This window comes from Papio anubis, chromosome 1 (assembly GCF_008728515.1).
Source record: "Papio anubis isolate 15944 chromosome 1, Panubis1.0, whole genome shotgun sequence".
NCBI lineage: Eukaryota > Metazoa > Chordata > Mammalia > Primates > Cercopithecidae > Papio > Papio anubis.
Window position 1 is genome coordinate 191,147,388 of NC_044976.1, and position 17,787 is coordinate 191,165,174.

The 17,787-nt window shown below is 34.2% G+C and overlaps 1 protein-coding gene across 6 annotated transcripts in view; it reads left to right on the plus strand.

Annotated features, from left to right (window-relative positions):
* Nucleotides 1-17,787, plus strand: part of KIFAP3 (kinesin associated protein 3) — a 155,107-nt gene that overhangs the window by 54,452 nt on the left and 82,868 nt on the right. For all 6 annotated transcript variants that reach the window (XM_009193718.2, XM_009193698.2, XM_009193723.4 and 3 more), the window contains one exon: nt 7,277-7,439. In XM_009193718.2, the coding sequence (XP_009191982.1) occupies nt 7,277-7,439 (163 nt within the window). The remainder of the gene's footprint in view (nt 1-7,276; nt 7,440-17,787) is intronic.

The window sequence follows — 17,787 nt, forward strand, 5'->3', positions numbered from 1 at the left end:
CAGCCACAACCTGTTGATTCTGCTTTTTAAAAATCTCTTGAAACTGTAATATTTCTTCCTTTCATTACTAGTGCCATTGTATTAATTCCCTCTTTATTAATTTATTAATTAATACCCTCTTTGTTCATACCTTCTTTATTTCTTGATTGAATTATACTAGGCTCTCATTTGCCATCTTTTACTGTGTTGATGCAATGATCTTTGGGAAATACAAGTTGAGCATATATCATTTTGACCTGTGTAAAATATACATAGTATAAAAATATATAAAGATAAAATAAAAATTCTCATCTGCTTTTTACCATGTCGTTAAAAAGTCTTTGTTATGTACAATAATATAGTCAATAGATCATATATTAACCTACCTTGTTTTCACATAACCGAGTTGTTTACAATTTTATCTATTACAAATAATTCTTCACTGCACATATTTGTACATACATATTTGTCTATATTTCTGCTTATTTTCTTGGAGCAGATTCCTATAAATGAAATTATTGGATCATTGACCTTAACTCCATTAAGGATAATTTTTATAACTATATATCATTATGTGGCTATGTATTACTGGCAAAACTGTCTTCTCCTTTAGATAGTCTAAATATATAGTATGTCTGCCTACTCTATTTTATTTTAAAATCAAATGAACTAGGAAGTAGCTATACTATAGTGAATGATATGGCAGGCCCTTTGAAAACCTGAGACTTATTTATCAGATTTAATAAGTACCTTGAATTATAATTATTGAATGTATGAAATTTTATTTTTCCCATATATATTTAGTATCTGTCATTTTCATTATCAGTATATAATTATTTATGTTCATGATGTGCCTGACATTATTTTGGGATTGACTCTTCTTAGATTAATCAAACATATTTTTTGTTTTCACTTATATCTAAGAAGAATATGATAACATGGTAGTATATAAACGGTCCTGAGTAGTTAAGAGTATAGCTAAATAATTACTTCCTCTTGCTATAAATTGAAGTATGTTCTTCTATTTGTGTGATCAAATTAAGTTCACTTTTAGTAAGTTTTCAAAATTCAAATTGATTTCTATCAGCATGTATCTATTATATATGTATTAGAGTTAGATTTAACTAATACAGTTATGTGTTTATTCTATCAAAAAGATCTTGACTATTATTAAAAGTTATTTTCTGGGAAGATCATAGAATTGGAATGTATGATATAAATTGTCTCATTAAACCTCATTTTTTATTGAGGAGGGAAAACTGAGGTTCCAAAAAGTTTGTTATTCTTCTAAGATCAAGAGAAGTATTTGATTAGCCAGATTTTTACTATAGATGATATGGATTTTACCTTTTATTGTGGAAGAAATACACTTTATTTAAGGATATCTGTAGAATCAAGATTTTTAGAATTTCACTGGACCTTAAATCCAAGGCCAGATTTAGTGAATCTATAGCCTCCCAATTTCACAGATGAAGTAGGAGAGGACCAAAGACATTAATTTGCTTGAGGAAGCAGATCTCTAGATACTGAACTTCCTACTCTTCTTCTTTGCCTCCTGGGAAAAATAGTTTAGGTCTTTTTTTTTTTTAAGACATTTTTAGTAAGATTAACAATAAGCAGTTTTTAAATGTTCGTTTCCAGAAACACTGAGAAAGATACAATTAAAGGCTGAAACAAACTTGCTGATAGATTGTTGGTAAACCCTCACTTTACATAGACTGTTTAATAAAAATACTAATTATAAGTTCTGTGATATAGAAAGAGACTTGAGGAGGGCCGGGCAGGATGACTAATGCCTGTAATCTCAGCACTTTGGGAGGCCAAGGCAGGTAGATCATCTGAGGTCAGGAGTTCAAGACCAGCCTGGCCAACATGGTGAAGCCCCATCTCTACTAAAAATACAAAAATTAGCCGGACGTGGTGGTACTCACCAGCCATCCCAGCTTTTTGGGAGACTGAGGCAGGAGAATCACTTGAACCCAGGAGGCGGAGGTTGCAGTGAACTGAGATCATGCCACTGCACTCCAGCCTGGGTGACAGAGCAAGACTCTGTAAGAAAGAAAGAAAGAAAGAAAGAAATAGACCTGAGGGCATTGCATATTGAGGTAGTTATTAAATTTAGCTCTCAAGATTGGGTTTTTATCAACCAAAAAGACATGACTAGAAGGCTGTGTTAAATGCTAGTCTAGCGTTTAAACATCTGATTGTCTAATGGCACATATTTCACATTCTATTCTGTGCAATAGAAATACAAATTAATAACCGGCTGGGCGTGGTGGCTCACACCTGTAATCCCAGCACTTTGGGAGGCCAAGGCAGGTGGATCAGTTGAAGTCAGCAGTTCAAGACCAGCCTGGCCAATGTGGTGAAACGCCATCTCTACTAAAAATACAAAAACTAGCCAGGTGTGGTGGCACACACCTGTAATACCAGCTACTCAGGAGGCTGAGGCAGGAGAATTGCTTGAACCCAGGAGGTGGAGGTTGCTGTGAGCGGAGATCATGCCGTTGCACTCCAGCCTAGGTGACAGAGTAAGACCCCATCAAAAAAAAAAAAAAAATTAATAACAAACTCTGCAAGTTTTTTTAATTAAGTTTTGCTGTAACAACCAGTGTATGTATACACTGTTGCTTTTTCAAAAGGAAAATACCACCTGATATAATTAGTGACAATTGAAGCTTGTGGCAGTTTTATTTATAAAAGGAATAAGGAGATGGTTGAGCTATTTGTGAGGTAGTATTATTTATTTAAATCAAGTGTTTATTTTACTCTTGATGTGAACTAATACCAGCCTTGCTTTTAGACAGTTTTTCAGAGGAACAACAGAGAGGATATATGTTGCCTAGTTTGCTTAATTTTCTTACTGCTCACTTTTGAGAATTCTTTCTGTATTTGGATACAAGTTGTTTATCAGTTACATGTTTTGCAAGTATTTTCACTTTTCTATGGCTTCTTTTCATTCTCATATGAAAAGCAGAAGTTTTTAATTTTCGTGAAGTCAGCATATAAAAAAAATTTAGTGGACTATATTTGGGTGTCATATTTAAGAAATCTTTGTCTAACCCAAGTTGACAAAGATTTTTTCCTGTGTTTTCTTCAAGTTTTATAGAGGTTTTTGTCATCATCGTTTTAGTCTATGATACATCCATTTTGAGTTAATTTTGTATATGGTGCATGATATGGACCGAGATTTATGTTTTTTAATATGGATATCTAGTTGTTTCATAACTATTTGTTGAAAAGATGCTTTTATCCATTGAAATTGCCTTTCCATGGATCATGAGGTCAGGAGATCCAGACCATCCTGACTAACATGGTGAAACCCCATCTCTACTACAAATACAAAAAATTAGCCGGGTGTGGTGGCGGGCGCCTGTAATCCCAGCTACTCGGGAGGCTGAGGCAGGAGAATGGCATGAACCCAGGAGGCGGAGTTTGCAGTGAGCTGAGACCGCACCACTGCACTCCAGCCTGGGTGACAGAGCGAGACTCCATCTCAAAAAAAAAAAAAAAAGAAGAAAAAAGAAAATGTGGCCATATATGTTTGCTTCTATTTTTAGACTCTGTTTTCTGTTCCATTAATCTATGTGTCTGTGCTTTCATCAATACCTCTTTCTCTTGATTACTATAACCTCATAGTAAGTATTGAAATCAGGCAGTAAGAGGCTGCCAATGTTGTTATTCTTTTTCAGAGTTATTCTATTCTGTATTTTTCCATGTACATTTTAAAATCATTGGGATTGCATTGAATCTGTTGAGGGGATCAATATATTGACCATATTGGATTTTTCCAATCCATGAATATGGTATAGGTTTCTATTTATTTGGGTCTTTTTTGATTTCTTCCATCATTTATAGTTTAGCATACATATTTTGCACGTATTTTTTTAGATTTATACTTAAGTATTTTACCATTATAAATGATAGTTTTAAAAAATTACCCATTTCCTGGTTTTGGTTGATAGTATATAGAAATATAATTGATTTTGCATATTGACCTTATGTTCTGTGACTTTCTAAACTCACTTTTTAGTTGTACTGACTCACAGATTTTGGAGATTTTCTAAGTGGATAATTGTGTTATCTGCAAATAGAAAGTTTTGTTTCTTCCTTTCTAATCTGTATGATTTCTATTTCTTTTTCTTGCCTTAAATTGCACTGGGTATGCCCTCTTGTTTGATGTTGAGGAGGAATTGTGTGAGCAGCTATCCTTGCCTTGTTACTGATCTTATGAGGAAAGCAATGTCTTTCACTATTAAGCATGATGTTAACAGTAGGGTTTTTTAGATACTTGCTATCAGTTTAAGGAAGTTCTTCTATTTCTTGCTTCCTGAGACTTTTTATCATGAATGGATGTTAAATTTTGTGAAATGCCTCCCTGTATCTGTTACTGAGATAATCATATGAGTTTTTCTCTTCAGACTGTTGATATAGTGAGTTACATTGATTGGCTTTTGAAGGTTTACCAGTCTTGTATTTAGGGTGTAAACATTACTTGGTTGTGATATATTGCTCTTTTATATATATTGCTCTTTTATATATATTGCTAAGTTTTATTGGCTAATTATTTTTGAGAATTTTTATGTTTATGAGGCATTATTCTATTGTTTTCTTTTCTCCTAATGTCTTGGTCTGATTTTATTATTAGAGTAACTATGTCCTCATATAATGAGTTGGGAAGCATCCCTTCTTCTTTAATTTTTCTGAGAGGGTTTGTGTAGAATTGGTATTATTTCTATATAAATGTTTAATAGACTTCACCAGTAAAAAGTCATAGGCCTGGGATTTTCTTTCTGTAAATTGGTTTAATAGATATAAAACTGTTTAGGTTATTTCTTCTTGAGTGGTAGCTCAGTAGTTTATCTTTCAGGGAATTTATTTCGTTTATATGCTATCAGATGTACGGGCATAAAATTTTTGGTACTGTTTCCTTTTTCTCTCTTTGTCTGAAAGGCTAAAGTGATTTTCTCTGTTTTATTTCAGATATCGATCTTTTTTTTCTAGATTAGCGGTTTTTCAATTGCTTTGGTATTTTCAAAGAAGCAACTTTTATCTTGTGTTTGATTTTTGAAAGTCTTTGGCGATAGAATTATACCCTATAATGAACAGCTCCAGGGTAGGACTACAGTGTGGCTGTGGAGTGTAGATAGAAGTCTAAAGGAAAAATCAGGTGTAAATTTGTCACTTTAGCAATTTAAAAAAAATTGTGTTTATTCCTTGGCATGGAGTGAAAGGAAAAAAATGTATCAAGGGCTCAGTTATTCATGTGATTTTTATGAGGTCAGTGAAAGATTGCAACACAGATATGAAATGGGTAGTATAAATAAATATTTTAGATCTCCAATAAAAGAAAAAGTAGAGCACAATTCATTATAAATCCTTTGATTAAAAAATCATAAATACTTTTTCAAATTTCTTTCTTTTTTGCCATTGCTGTGTAACTAAAAGACATGAGATGTTTTTACAACCAAAGTTTTCTGATTGCTACCTTAAAAAAATCTGAATGCAGGGCTTCTTTTACTAAATAAGTTCTGTCCTCTATGACTATAAAGTAAGTTCTCTTAATGCAATTTTATGATCTTCTACAGCAGGGATCTGCAAACTTTTTCTACAAAGGGTCAAATAGTCAATATTGTGGGTTTTACGGGCCATATGATCTCTCTTGCAACTACTAACTCTGCTCTAGTTGTAGCATGAAAGCAGCCATTGACAGTTGATAAACAAATGAGCATGGCTCTGTTCCAGTAAATATTTATTTATCAAAACTGAAATTGGAATTTCATATGATTATTGTATGTCATGAAATATCATTCTTCATTTGATTTTCTTTTTCAGCCATTTAAAATTGTTAAAAGCCAAAAGCCGTTCTTAGCTCATAGGCTGAATGGAAAGATAGCAGGCCAGATAGGCCCACTAGCCATAGTTGGCTGATCCCTGTCCTAAAGTTTCAACTATTACTTTTAGTCTAGCTTCTTTCCTGGGTTTTATATGATTTTTAAATATTCACTGAATACCATCTCAAATTAAATGTCAAAAATTAAAATAATATTTTGCCTTCATTATCCTAAACCTCTTTTTCCATTTGTCAGTTAACAGAAAATAATCTACCTTATTGACCGTACAGAAAAGGACTCTGATACTGCTGTTTTTAAATAGGCCTTTTACAAGTTGGTGCTTGGTTAGTGTCTAGGACTTTGGATTTTAGGAGTATTCCTAGTCTAGGAACAAATCTGACCACATCACCCCCTGGACTTAAAATCTTTCAGGACACTTTACTGCCTGTGTAATAATGTTAATCTTCTTAGTACAGCATTAAAAGCTCTTACGATTTTGTATAGATCTGTCTTACAGCCTTCTGCCAATCTCCAACATGTACTTTATACTATGATTATACTAAATCACTTGCAATTCCCTAACAAGCTCTTTTATTCCTACATGCTGATCCGCTGACTTTTTCTTCAACTTGTATTGCCATTGCCTTTCTGAACCAGAGAACAAATTCTTAGTCATTTTTTTTTTTTTACTTTGTTCCCAATTTGAAGTCTTCTGTTCTTCCAGATGAGTTGGTAGTTCTGTCCGTGCTGTTTTCAGAGCATTTTGTTCATTCAGTTTTTATCATACTGTATTTTCATTATTCATTCTATTTGTCTACTTTTTTTTTTTTTTTCTTTTGGAGACGGAGTCTCGCTCTGCCACCAGGCTGAAGTGCAGTGGCGTGATCTCGGCTCACTGAAACCTGTACCTCATGGGTTCAGGTGATTCTCCTGCCTTAGCCTCCCAAGTAGCTGGGACTACAGGCACGTACCACCATGCCCAGCTAATTTTTGTACTTTTAGTAGAGATGGGGTTTCACCATGCTGGCCAGGATGGCCTCAATCTCTTGACCTCGTGATCCACCTGCCTCAGCCTCCCAAAGTGTTGGGATTACAGGTGTGAGCGACCATGCCCAACCTACTCTCTTTTTATACTGAGGAATCCTTGAAGGCCAAGATGAGATCTTTACATAGGACCTGCTACTTAGTAGGTGGTGTTCAATAATGCAAAGTGTTTTCAAGGATCAAATGTAATTTGTCTTCCAGTTGATGGAATTAAATGAGGGAAGGAGAGGATGGTGTAGCATATATATTTTCTCCTCAAAAGTTTGATTTCAGCAAAGTTTACAGATTGAAATGGACTATAAGATTAACATATAATTATAAAATAGGTATACATTACGGTAAAAACAAAAAATAATTATATTATTTTTGTCCTATTTTGCAGCAGAACTTCACTGTATTTGTATTATTATTTTACGTAGGTGGAAATGGATATTGTTGAAAAACTGGTGAAAATGATACCTTGTGAGCATGAAGACCTGCTGAATATCACCCTCCGACTTTTACTAAACCTCTCCTTTGACACAGGACTGAGGAATAAGATGGTACAAGTTGGACTGCTTCCCAAGCTCACTGCACTCCTAGGTATGCTTTTTAAAAATCAATGACAGTGTTGCGTGGAATTTCCAACATCACTAGAAAATTGAGCTCTGTGTTGAAAAGTCTCCTGAACAAAAAGCATTCTGTCTGTATTCTTTGATTGGAAACTAAATAATAAAAATAAGCAGAATAAGTAAAAATAAGCAGAATAAGTAAAAAATGATCTGTACCAGGATTTCCATGGTGCTATGGAATGAAATAAAATAGCTACTTTTAACCCTTTGACTTCATGTATCCATACTAAGCCAAAATGAAAGTAATGATGCAAGGAAAAATAAGGAAGCAAGGAAGCAGTAAGGAAAAAAATATTTAATCTTCAGGATTTTTCTTAAAAAAAGGAAGTAAAAGCAGGTATCATTTATGTTCTTATATTCTGCTATACCTTTAAAATACTACTTAAAAATGAGCTAATTTGTGGAAACTTTTTGTTATTAAGTTAAAAGGGTTATTATTTTTTTTTTTTTTAAATAGAGAGTCTCACCATATCACCCAGGCTGGTCTTAAACTCCTGGGCTCCAGTGATCCTCCCACCTTGGCCTCTAAAAAGGGTATTTTGTATAGCAAGACTTAGAAAGTACTGTATTGGAGAATTCAGTTTATAGGTTATTTTGTTTCCGCTGCCAGCAAGATGGTGAGTTGAAGAGTTAACATTGTGCAGTCAACATAATGCTAACTTTCTTAGTAGGGCATTAAATCTCTTTACAAACTACTCAATTTCCATCTTTATGGGCTCCTGCCAGTTCCCAGCATATACTTTACACTATCACCATACTGAAACACTTGCAGTTTGCTAAATAAGCTCTTTCATGCCTAAGTGCCTGTCTACCTGTTTTATCTGCTTTTTTCCTCTACCTGCAATGCCATTGCCTTTCTTAACCAGAAAGCAAATTGTTACTTATATCTTAACTCTTTGTTCCTTTGTTTCAGTACTGCAGTTTCATTCTTTTTTACAGCTTTCTCCATATATTCAAATACTGCACAACAGTGTTATTATACATTTTAGAAGTTACTCTATTAAGGAGCACTTTCAAAAATTGGTTTTGGAGAACCCCACAGCATTGTAGACATTTGAGGATAAATAAGGAAAACTTTAAGAGTAAAGTTGATTGATCTTGAATTTAATTCATGTGACCTTTCCCTTATTATAAATCTGACATAATTATGTGTCACGTATTAGGTCAGCTTCCCAATGTATGAAGATAAACAATTTACACCCATTGGCCTGAAGGAATTCATAGTCTATTTGGTTTGTTCAGTTTCCAGTCATGTACTTTTATTAAATAATTGCCTTGTAATATATGATAAAATGTGTGATTTAAAAGAGATTTTTAAGAAATCACTCATGCGATACCCACTTCATAATTTGTTAACAAGTAGTAAATTTTGGGATATAAGATATAATACCCAATATATAAATTAATGTTTTATCTCTTTTGGAGCTCAGTTTCCTGAGTCAGACTGTTTTATTAGAATTGTGACTGTTTACATCTAACCATGTGACCTTGGGCAAGTTATGCAAACTCTTTGTGACTCAGTTTCCTCATCTCTTAAATAAAGATAATGACTATATTCAACTTAGAGTTTTTGAAGATCAAGTGAAGAATTGCCTGCAAAGTAGCTGACACATAGTATTTTCTAAGTAAATGTTGGCTACTGTTATTTTCCTAATCAACATCATCATTCCTTATGAAGTAGACATTCTATAAATGTTGCTGACTTATGTTACTCTGAGTACAAATACTTTTCGCAAAAGTGTTATATTTTTGTTGACAAACTAGTTAATTTTTTTAAAACATTTTACTCTTGAATATGCAGTACAATTTAATTCAGTAAAATGTGGATACTCTACCCTGGCAAAGCACAGCGCTGAGCACTATAGAGAAATGTTTTTCAACCTACAGATATATTGGAATTCAAAAGAGATGATGTTCCCATATTGACACTTTATAGATAAGGTTTCATTTGAAATGGATATTGAAAAATTTATCATTTTCACAGGGTGATATTTATAAAAGAATAAGAATTGAGGCTGTAGAAAGTAATTAAGATAAAGCAGTAAACATTACCTAAGGCATAGATGGAGCTAGGCCAGTAGGAGGAACAAGTTGCCATTTCAACTTGAGCATAGAATATGACTAAGTGAAAGATAACATTTAGAAAAATGGATTTATGCTTTTAGGTGGTATTATAAAGTGTAAAGCATTGCTAAGAAGTTTATACTTACAACTAATGGTGGGAATCATTGTAAACTTTTGAGCTAGGTAGGTTATAGTCAGAAATCTGCTAAAGGGAAATTAATCTGATGTATTCTATTTGGTGGACTCACATTAGAGTCTGAAGATGAGATCACTAGCCTGTTGTAGTAGGCAAGACAAGAAGTAAAGAAAACCTCATTTAGAGAAGACATAGTATGTCCAGTATGAGGCAAAAGGAAAGGGCAGAAGGGATTTGTCATAGGTGAAATGAATATGTTATAGTTACTGTTTGGATGTGGGTAATGATAGGAAAAGAAGTCGTAAAATCTGTTACTATTAGAATGCTAGTGCCAGGAACAGAAAGAGAGAAGTGTGAAGGAACAGGGATATGGAGAATTGCATGCTTTTCTTAAAGGCTTCCACTTTGAAGTGACAAATTCTTATTGCTTACATTCTGTTGTTAAAAGCAAATCACATGGCCATGCCTAACTTCAAGGGAGTGGACAAATGCCTGGAATGAGTAAAACTAGAACATTGGTGAGCAAGAAAATGATTCTGAAAGTTATTTTGGGGTTTTCAGGATTACCAGAATCTCTTAAATAGTACATCCTGACACATCATAGCAAATCCTACAGGACATAGTCAGTCTGGCAACTGTGGTAGCCCAGAGCACATTGATTAAAGCTAGGACTGTGGAACCAGACTATATGCCTTTGAATATTGGCTTCATCCGATACCAATTATGTAATATTGTGCAATTACCTAAACTATATGTCAGTTTTCTTGTCTCCAGTATGTAGATAATAATAGTATATATTAATAGGGAAAAGTTAAATGAGATAATGCAATATTACAAAATTACAAATATGTGAAATTATCATCAAAATAAAAATACATAGATCCCAAAAAACTAGATATCTAGAAAGGATCTTTTTTGATAAGTTCTCCAGGCTTATATTATTAAGGGTATTTAATCATTTTATACACAGGTATCTTAGATCGTCCAGGTTTCTATAAGGGAATAGACTGGGTGACTTAAAACAACAGAAATTTATTACTCACAGTTCTGGAAGCTGTAAAGTTCAAGATCAAGGTGCCAACAGATTCAGGGTCTGGGGATGGCCTGCTTACTGGTTCATAGACAGCTGTCTTCTCACCGTGTCCTCACATGGCAAAAGGGGAAATGGAGCTCTTTGAAGTGTCTTTTCTAAAGGCACTGTATGGTTTGGCTGTGTCCCCACTAAATCTCACCTTGAATTGTGGTAATCCCCATGGTGCAAGGGCAGGGCCAGGTGGTGATAATTGAATCATAGGGGCATTTTCTGCGTACTGTTCTCATGGTAGTTGATAAGTCTCACCATATCTGATGGTTTTATAAATGGGAGTTCCCCTACACAAGCTCTTCTTGTCTGCCACCATGTAAGATGTGACTTTGCTCCTCATTTGCCTTCAGTCATGATTGTGAGGCCTCCCCAGTCTTTATTTCTTTATAAATTACCCAGTCTTGGGTATGTCTGTATTAGCAGCATGCCAACAGACTATCACAGGCACCAATCCCATACATGATGGCTCTGCTTTCATGACATAACCACTTCTCAAAGGCCCCAGCCCCAAATATTATCACATTCAAGGTTATGTTTCAACATAAGAATTTTGGGTAAACATAGACATTCAGTTTATAGCAGAAGGTCTTTTAAAAATCAATTACATCTTTGTTTTCTAAAGTATTTTCTTAAATTTACTTTAATATCTTGAATGTAATTTTAAATTTTAGTGAGAAGCAGTATAGTGTAGTGGTTAAAACCATGGGATTTGGAGCCAGAGTCCCTAGGTTCAAAGGCTATATGTGTGTAGCTATTATTGTTCTTACTGTCATTTATTCAAGTTTGCAAGTCTGAAGATAATTTATTATGCAGGGCCATAAATGTTATTACCATGCCCAAGGATTTCCCCTTGCTAAATGGCCCCAGAACGCCATGTATTTTTCATTTTTATATACAATTTTTCTGTTTTTCCCCTGGCCTTAGCTGTCACTTCACATTTCTTCTGTACCAGCAGCATTTCTATAGCAGCAATTTTTCTCTCCTATAATAATCTATTTCTATTCTCTTGCGGTCTTGGAAACTGACAACTGAACTTACTTGAATTGTATATTTTTTAAAAAATGAATTCCAAATGAGTTCCCCAAGGGTTCTCTTCCTAGTAATGTTCTTGAGTTTTATTGCATGGACCTTGTAACATTTCTTTTGACTGTGAAGAAACTGATTTTGCTGGATTGTATCTCTCTGCTATGTTCACAGAAATTGCATTTAGTGTATAATTGATTTCCTGATATTACTAGAATGGTCATTTTTACATTTGTTACTGTATAAGTTACATGTGTAGACAATTAAATCACTAACTCCTAACACAATAAGCTAAACTTCTCAATTGAGTAATTCAGTGATACATTTAACATATGTGATCTTTGGCTACAAGCTTATACAAAAGATATAGTAAGGAAACTGTGTTATAAAGGACATGAATTTGAAAGGGACAGGAAAAATTTATTTAGAGTACTGACTTTCACACATTCTTTACCTCAATCCATAGTAAAATATATTTTTCCTAAGGTGAAAAAAGTATATTATTTTAAATATATATTTTACAGTGTAGCCTAACCCTCACGTGTATGTGATGTGTATATGTTTGTATACATGTATATTCACGTGTGTATGTCAATATATATTACATATTATTTTTGATATATATTTAAAAATTTGTTTAATATATGTAATTAAACAAAAATGTTCACAAAACAGTATTTACCTTTTCTATGTGCAATGGACACTTCGTATTTTATTGTATTCCGTTTTTTATGCTAGTTATTAGGTACTCATTGATTTTATCTTCCTGGTTGGTTTGATGAAAAATAATGAACTAGAGGAGGTGGTTAGACTTGTTTTTCTTCAAACCTTCAGAAATATCACTGTTTCTTGTGGATTTTTTTAAGTTTTATTTTTAGTTGATTTTTTAATGTGTTAAATAGTAGACAATCTAAATTATTTTAGATTTTTTTGGTAAATAACTGGAGTGATTACATGGAATTAAAATTTAAAGAAATTCGACAGCAGAAACTTTCTGTAAATCAAATATTTAAAGTATTTGGGGTACATTTTCTCCACTGTGGAGAAAAGAATTTGAAAATATGCAGTAGACGTGAATGGTCAGTTTGCTTTTTTCTTCGGAAATAAACTCAATGTTTAATATATGTTCAAGTTGACAGTTGACTGAATTAAAGAATTACCTGTTACATATATAGAAATTACTTATTTTTTAAGAGGTGTAGAAGCACCTCTGTGGAGCTAATGCATATGGTAGAACTTAGCATAAGTGATTTTTATGCTGTTTCAACTAGAAATGCTATCAGCTTTTAAGTAGATTTTGTTTATTATAATTTGGGGATCCCCACAACAGAAAAATCTTTTTTATATTTAATGATAGATTATTTTCACTAGAGTACAATGAGTTGTGAATCTTTCATGCTTTAATAAATCTATGCAATATGAACAGTTAATCTGCTTCTCAGTTTCCTGAAACATTTAACTAGTACATTGCGACCCCTGCTGTTGTGAGATTGGTGTTTATGGCTGAATAACTACTCAAAGTTTACTTGGAAAATAAACTGAAAAAATATATATAATTAAGGTTTTGTGATTTGAATAATTAAAGGCAAAAGGGAAATTGTGTTATAGCTCAGGCCTTTTTCCATGTAAGGCTCTAAGGGAAACTGTAATTCAATAGAACCAAAAATTATTTTAATTTTGTTTTGTCACATAAAGCATTTCATTTAAGAATTTTAAATTTAACTTTTTCTTTTAAAACCAGAGAGACAAAAAGGGATTTGTAAAGAATATTATAAATAATTATTTTACATTTTCTATCTTATGCTGAAATTGATTTGAGTAGTTTTGATCTTTCCCTAAGAGTGCAGAAAATCTAAAATTTTAATTGGTTCCATGGAAAACCTTATATCTGAATATTCCTTTGTTTTCCTTCTCTTAAATATTACCAAATTTATTCATTTCTTATTTTTTAATATGTTATTTTCCTGAGATTTCATAAGGATACTAAATTTATTTCTGCTTAGTTCAGTATCAGTTGTAAATCGTTTTAGTTCTATCATTCCTGTACTTTGACAGATAGTTTCTTATGTCTGATAACTTAATGCTACCATCTGGGAGATCTATAATAGCCATTGGTTTCAGCAAATGTGATTATCTGCAAATTGAATTGGACCTACAAAACTTGGCTTTACTTAATTGTTAGATACAGTCTTTTTTGAGATTTTTATAGTGTTACCTTTTTAAAAGTGTTTAAAGATTTTTTTGGCTTATCCAAGAATCAGATCTTCAAAAAACAATTTTCCTCGTCAAAACTTATTAAGCCGTTTGACCTTGATATGTCTCGAGTGCTTCCTTATGTCAGACTGGGTTGGAAGATGGCAAGAAAATTCCTTGTCATAGTGTATTCTTCAGTGCCCTGGAGGATGTACTGATAGTGTTTCAAAAGTAATTTGAAAAGTTAAATTTTCCTAGCTTTTTGTCTGATGGATCATGCACACATTTTGTTGCACCTTTCATTTGCTTTGGTTTAGAGATTTCATAAGCTGAGGATTGTTTGATATGCTTGAGGATGGTTTTAGCCCAAGAGCGAGCATAAATACGCAATTGAAATGTGTTCTTTGGAAGGGCCTTCATTCTTGGATAAAAGTTAAACATCACATAGTGACAGGTGGCAGTGTTTTACAGAGTGCATGCATCATCATAATAATAATAAAGGTGGCATTTCACTGGTGAACTCTTTTGGACAATTCTGAATTTTTTAGTTTATTCATATTTTTTTTTCTGTTGTGAGTGATATTATTGTATATTTTAAATTGAGTAATGTTCCAAATTTTTATGTCAGCTTTTAAAGTGTTAACTAAATTTTATTTTACAATACTTTAAGTTCTGGGGTACATGTGCAGAACGTGCACGTTTGTTACATAGGTATACATGTGCCATGGTGGTTTGCTGCACCCATCAACCCATCATCTACATTAGGTATTTCTCCTAATGCTACTCCTCCCATTTCCCCCCACCCCCCAACAGGTCCTGGTGTGTGATGTTCCTCTCCCTGTGTCCATGTGTTCTCATTGTTCAACTCCCACTTATGAATGAGAACATGTTGCTGTATTAGTTTGCTGAGAATGATGTTTTCCAGCTTCCTCCATGTCCCTGCAAAGGACATGATCTCATCCTTTTTTATGGCTGCATAGCATTCCATGGTATATATGTGCCACATTTTCTTTATCCAGTATATCATCGATGGGCATTTGGTTTGGTTCCATGTCTTTGCTATTGTGAATAGTGCTGCAGTAAACATACGTGGGCATGTGTCTTTATACTAGCATGATTTATAATCCTTTGGGTATACGCAGTAATGGGATTGCTGGGTCGAATGTTATTTCTGGTTCTAGATCCTTGAGGAATGGCCACACTGTCTTCCACAATGGTCGAACTAATTTACACTTCCACCAACAGTGTAAAAGCATTCCTATTTCTCCACATCCTCTCCAGCATCTGTTGTTTCCTGACCTTTTAATGATCATCATTCTAACTGGCATGAGATGGTATCTCATTGTGGTTTTGATTTGCATTTCTGTAATGACCAGTGATGATGACTTTCTTTTCATATGTTGTTGGCTGCATAAATGTCTTATTTTGAGAAGTATCTGTTCATATCTTTCTCCCACTTTTTGATGGGATTGTTTCTTGCAAATTTGTTTAAGTTCCTTGTAGATTCTGGATATTAGCCCTTTGTCAGATGGATAGATTGCAAAAATTTTCTCCCATTCTGTAGGTTGCCTGTTCACTCTGATGATAGTTTCTTTTGCTGTGCAGAAGCTCTTTAGTTTAATTATATCCCATTTGTCAATTTTGGCTTTTGTTGCCATTGCTTTTGGTGTTTTAGTCATAAAGTCTTTGCCCGTGTCTATGTCCTGAATGGTATTGCCTAGGTTTTCTTCTAGGGTTTTTATGGTTTTAGGTCTTATGTTTAAGTCTTTAATCTTATCTTTAGTTAATATTTGTATAAGGTGTAAGGAAGGGGTCCAGTTTTAGTTTTCTGCATATGGCTAGCCAGTTTTCCCAACACCATTTATTAAATAGGGAATCCTTTCCCCATTGCATGTTTTTGTCAGGTTTGTCAAATATCAGATTTCTAAGGCCTCTGTTCTGTTCCATTAGTCTATATATCTGTTTTGGTACCAGTACCATGCTGTTTTGGTTACTGTAGCCTTGTAGTATAGTTTGAAGTCAGGTAGTGTGATGCCTCTAGCTTTGTTCTTTTCGCTTAGGATTGTCTTGACTCTGTGGGCTCTTTTTTTGGTTCCATATGAAATTTAATGTAGTTTTTTCTAATTCTGTGAAGAAAATCATTGGTATCTTGATGGGGATAGCTTTGAATCTATAAATTACTTTGGGCAGTATGGCCATTTTCACAATATTGATTCTTCTATCCATGAGCATGGAATGTTTTTCCATTTGTTTGTGCCCTCTCTTATTTCCTTGAGCAGTGGTTTGTAGTTCTCCTTGAAGAGGTCCTTCACATCCCTTGTAAGTTGTATTCCTAGGTGTTGTGTTCTCTTTGTAGCAATTGTAAATTTATTTTTCACTTTCACTTCTTTTACCTTCTAGTTATTATGTTGTTTCTTTTCTTCCCATTTCAACTCTCCTCAAAAAAGTGTTTATTTCCTGTCTTCATTTTCCCTCTTCCCTTTCATGTATATTAATATGCCCTCTCTCCCTATTCTCTGTCTCTTTCTGTTTCTCTTTCCCTATCTGCCCATCTCCCTCTCTCTCTCCCTCTCCCCACTTCCTTCTATTCTCTCTCCTCTTTCAGTCCCCTCCCCTCATTGTTTTACACACTACTGAATCTTTTCCAATCAAGCTGTCACTCCCACTCTTCACCTCCCACACAAACAACCCATCAGACTACTCTGGTCAAGTTCCAGTGACCTGCACATTGCCAAAGCCAATGGTCAATTTCTAGTACTCGTATTACTCAACCTATGAGCAGTATTTGTTACAGTTCCCTCCTTTAACTTTTTCCATTGGTTTTCCAGGACTCAGTCCTCTTAATAGCTTTCCTCCTAAATATGCAATCCTTCTCTGCTTCCTTTTCTGCTTCCACCTCTTCTTTCCAATTTCTCAGCATTAGAATGCCCCCAGGACTTAGTCCTTGGACTTTATCTATGCTTGTTACTTTGCTGACTTCATTCATTCCATTTAAATAGTCTGCCTATACTGACGACTCCTAAATAGCAATAGAAATAATCTCAGCCTCCTCCCTGATTTTCTTGGTCCAGATATTACTACTTGGATGCCTTATTAGCATCTGAGATTTAACAGGTTCAAAATTAAGCTCCCGATCTCTACCCTACCCTCACCTCAATTTACTATTTTCACAGTCTTTCTCATGTCAGTAAATGGTAACTTCATCTTTCTAGTTAACTGGACCAAAACTGGAGGAATTATCCTCAATCCTTTTCTTTCCCTCCTGTACTTTATCCAAACTCTTAGGAATCCAGTCAGCTATATCTTCAAAATATAGCTGCTACCCCATAGTACTTAATCATCATTGAATATAAATTCCATATAATTATCTTGTTTATTACCTATGCACCACCACCCACCTCCCGTGTTCACCCTCCAGGCCCCATCAGCATAAGCTCCATGACAATATGGAGTTCCATCAAGTCTCGGCTAACATGTAGGAAGAGGCAGATGAAGAATATTGAAGCACCATTAGCATGGCACTTCTTTACTTCACTTCTTTACTCCTAATACCTAGAACAATGTCTAGCACATTGTATGTTCTCAATAAATATTTGGTGGCTGGTTAGAGGGATGAATGGATGAAAGGATGAAAGGAACACATGAAAGGAAAGAACATCAAAGGAACTGAGCTTGAGTCTTCCCTTTGCCCTTTATTACCTGAGTGACTTTAGGCACGTCATCAGTTGATCTTCACTAAACCTTTCATCTTATTTAAAAAATTAGGGGATAAAATAGGTCCTATCTCACAGGTTTGTTCTGAGAATTAGATGAGAGAAT